This window comes from Propithecus coquereli, unplaced genomic scaffold (genome assembly GCF_000956105.1).
Source record: "Propithecus coquereli isolate 6110/MARCELLA unplaced genomic scaffold, Pcoq_1.0 Scaffold788, whole genome shotgun sequence".
Taxonomy (NCBI): Eukaryota; Metazoa; Chordata; class Mammalia; order Primates; family Indriidae; genus Propithecus; species Propithecus coquereli.
This window is the reverse complement of record NW_012154040.1, coordinates 162474-165622: the sequence shown is the minus strand read 5'-3', so window position 1 is coordinate 165622 and position 3149 is coordinate 162474. Positions and strand designations below refer to the sequence as shown.

At 35.0% G+C, this 3149-nt stretch overlaps 1 protein-coding gene across 1 annotated transcript; it reads right to left on the bottom strand.

Annotated features, from left to right (window-relative positions):
* Nucleotides 1-2214: 2214 nt before the first annotated feature.
* LOC105825183 (olfactory receptor 8K5) lies at nucleotides 2215-3138 on the bottom strand. Its single transcript, XM_012662886.1, has one exon. The coding sequence runs from the start codon at nucleotides 3136-3138 to the stop codon at nucleotides 2215-2217; it is 924 nt and encodes a 307-aa protein (XP_012518340.1).
* Nucleotides 3139-3149: the final 11 nt, after the last annotated feature.

The following is a 3149-nucleotide window of genomic DNA, read 5'->3' as shown; positions in this document are numbered from 1 at the left end:
TAGGTTGCTCCATTTCTTTTCTGCTTGTTATTTTTGTCATGAAGTCTGTGTTCATTCTTATCTTATTTCCTTCTATATGTGATTTATTATCCAATGTCTTTGTTTTTTCCTTCTCTTCGTACTTAAGTGTGGATAGTTTCTATAGTCCCATTTTCGAATTTACTATTCTATTTTTCTGAAATACCTAATATGTATTTAAGAAATGAACAATGTAATGTTTATTTCTGATACTACATTTAGCCCCAGTAACTCAATTTGTTTCTCTATTGAAATTTCTCTTTTTTAAATATTCCTGTTTAGATTTTTCCTCTTTCAATTGTGTTAAAGTTCTTATGTGATAATTTCATCATATCTGTTGTTCCTGAATCTACTATTGTTAATGTGCTTTCCTCATGATTTTGGGTAATGTCTTCCTGCTTCAACCTGGTAAATAAATATTTTTTGGATGCTGGACATCGTGAACATGTGGTTATCAAATTTAAGAATTTTTAACTCTTTTGTTAAACAGCATCAGATTTTGTTTTGGTAGGCAGTTTATGTGATTGCAAACCAGATTAATCCTTTTGAGGTTTAATGTCATACCTTACTGCTAATTCATGCATAGGTTGAGATGGATTCACTTCCACTACAGCTTTCAGCTCATCATTATCCACCTTGGTCTCAGATTGCCCACGTGGCTCATTTTCAGGATTGAAATCACCAGAATGGAACTTCTCAAACCATGAACATACTGTGCGTTCATTCACCACATCCTTCCCCAACACTTCGTTGATGTTTCGAGCTGTCTGAGCAGCATTGGTTCCATGACAGAACTCATATTCAAAAAGAACATGAACTTTTGACTTATCAATAGTTTCACAAAAATTTCTCCTAAAACTTTTTGAAAGATAATCACAAGCCTCACCATGTGTTTGAAAGAATGAGGATGTACCTTCATGATAAAAGTAACAAAAAGAAATATCAAGGTGAAATTTCAGAGGTATCAACTGTCAAACTTAGTACTTAAGGAAATCAGACATTTCATACTTAAGAATCTAAACAAATTGCAAAATATGTTCAGTGAACAGTCTCATATGTGGAAAATAAAGGTATTAATGAGGAAAGAGTGGGGATAATTGTATTTGAGCACATTCATATGACTGAGTACCTTAAATTATCCAACCCCATGTAAACAATCACTATCAAGCCCAACTCCAAAATATGCCACGAGAAAGTGTAAAATTTAAAACAGAAGGAAAGAGCACACATAAACAACACACACACACACAAGCACACGTGCCATACACTGTAAATTTTAATCCAATATGAGACAAAAACACTAGAAACTTTGTCACTCCTTTCTGTAACTAACCCTGTTTCCTACTCTTACTCAGCATACTAACTTTGTTTATCTGCATATTTTGGTCTATAGGCGTCTCGCACAATTTACTGAATTATAAATTTTACTTCTTATGCATTAAAACCATCTCTATCAATTTATAAAATGCAATCACATGGTGATATTTTATTATTACATATTCTTTTTTAACAGCCTTGGGGATTATCACTGTAGCCATGCACAATATAGTGTTCAGCCACATACTCAACAGGACCTTATAGTGGAAGAAAGAAGGAACAAAGAAAAATGATATCACGTATAGAAAACAAATGGCAATATGCAGAAGAAAGTCCTCATTATCTATAATTACTTTATACGCCATTGAGTTAAACTCTCCAATTAAAAGTCAGACTTTGGCAGAATGGATTAAAAAAAAAAGTTATCCAATACCCCTCCAAAATATATCTGTTGTTTGAGAGAGAATCACTTTGTTTACACCGTTGTTTTAGATTCATAAAATATAATGGAAACAGGTCAGGGAAGATACCTATCCTAAAAAAAATAATTTATGAAAACAAACACATAGTTTACTAATGTAGAGAGATTAATAAGTGTTCACTTTGGGGAAAATATGGGATTCTTTGGAATTACTAAAGAAAATGTTGAATCAGAAAAAAGACTGTTGGTTAGGAAATCACATTTAATTGAGATCTAAAATATGAGAGTTTTTTCCAGCTGAACATATAAGAAAGAATTTGTTACTATGTTATATTTACAATTTGCTCTGGATCTGTAAAGAATGCAATATATCTATTAGAAATAGTGTCAATGACATTGTCTTTATCATAGTTTATTGGAACAACATTTCATATTGAATATTAAATACAAAGTTTGCATTAGTTCTTAAAGACCCTGCGGAAGGCATTTTTTACCTCTTTGTTCCTAAAGCTGTAGATCAAGGGGTTAAGCATGGGAATCACTAACGTGTAAAACACAGAGGCCATTTTATCAGTATCATAAGAGTGAGTGGATTTAGGCTGCACGTACATAAAGAGGAGAGACCCGAAGAACACAACCACCATTGTCAGATGAGAACCACACGTGGAAAAAGCTTTCTTCCTCCCCTCTGCAGAACGCATTCGAAATATGGCTAACAGAATCAGCATATAGGACATGAGGACTACCAGGAGAGAAGAAATCAGATTAAATGCTGAAAATAGTATGATCGACAATTCTATTTCCCATGCATTTGAGCAGAGCATAGGTAACAAGGGAACAATATCACAGTAGAAATGATTGATGATGTCAGAGCCACAGAAGGTCAATGTAAAAATCTTAATAGTGAACATCAGAGCCTGAAAGGTACTGTAGAGATATGGAATGCCCACCATCAAGTGGCAAAGTCTCAGAGACATGATAACATTGTAGAGCAGAGGGCTACAGATGGCCACATAGCGGTCATACGCCATGGCCGACAGGATGAAAAGTTCGCTTACGATGAACACGATGCAGAAAGCCATCTGTGTGCCACATGCAGAATAGGAAATAGTATTTTGATCCACCATAAAATTTACCAGCATCTTGGGACAAATGACAGTAGAATTACCAAGATCAACAAACGCCAGGTGTCTTATAAAAAAATACATAGGTATACGTAGCCGGGAGTCCAGCTTGGTCAAAATGATCATGCCCATGTTGCCCACCACTGTGACCATGTAGATGATGAAGAAGATCCCAAAAAGTGGAAGCTGAAGCTCAGGCCGCCTTGTGACTCCCATCAGAATGAATTCAGTCAGCACTGTTAAATTCTGTTGGCCCATTTAGTCAAGTT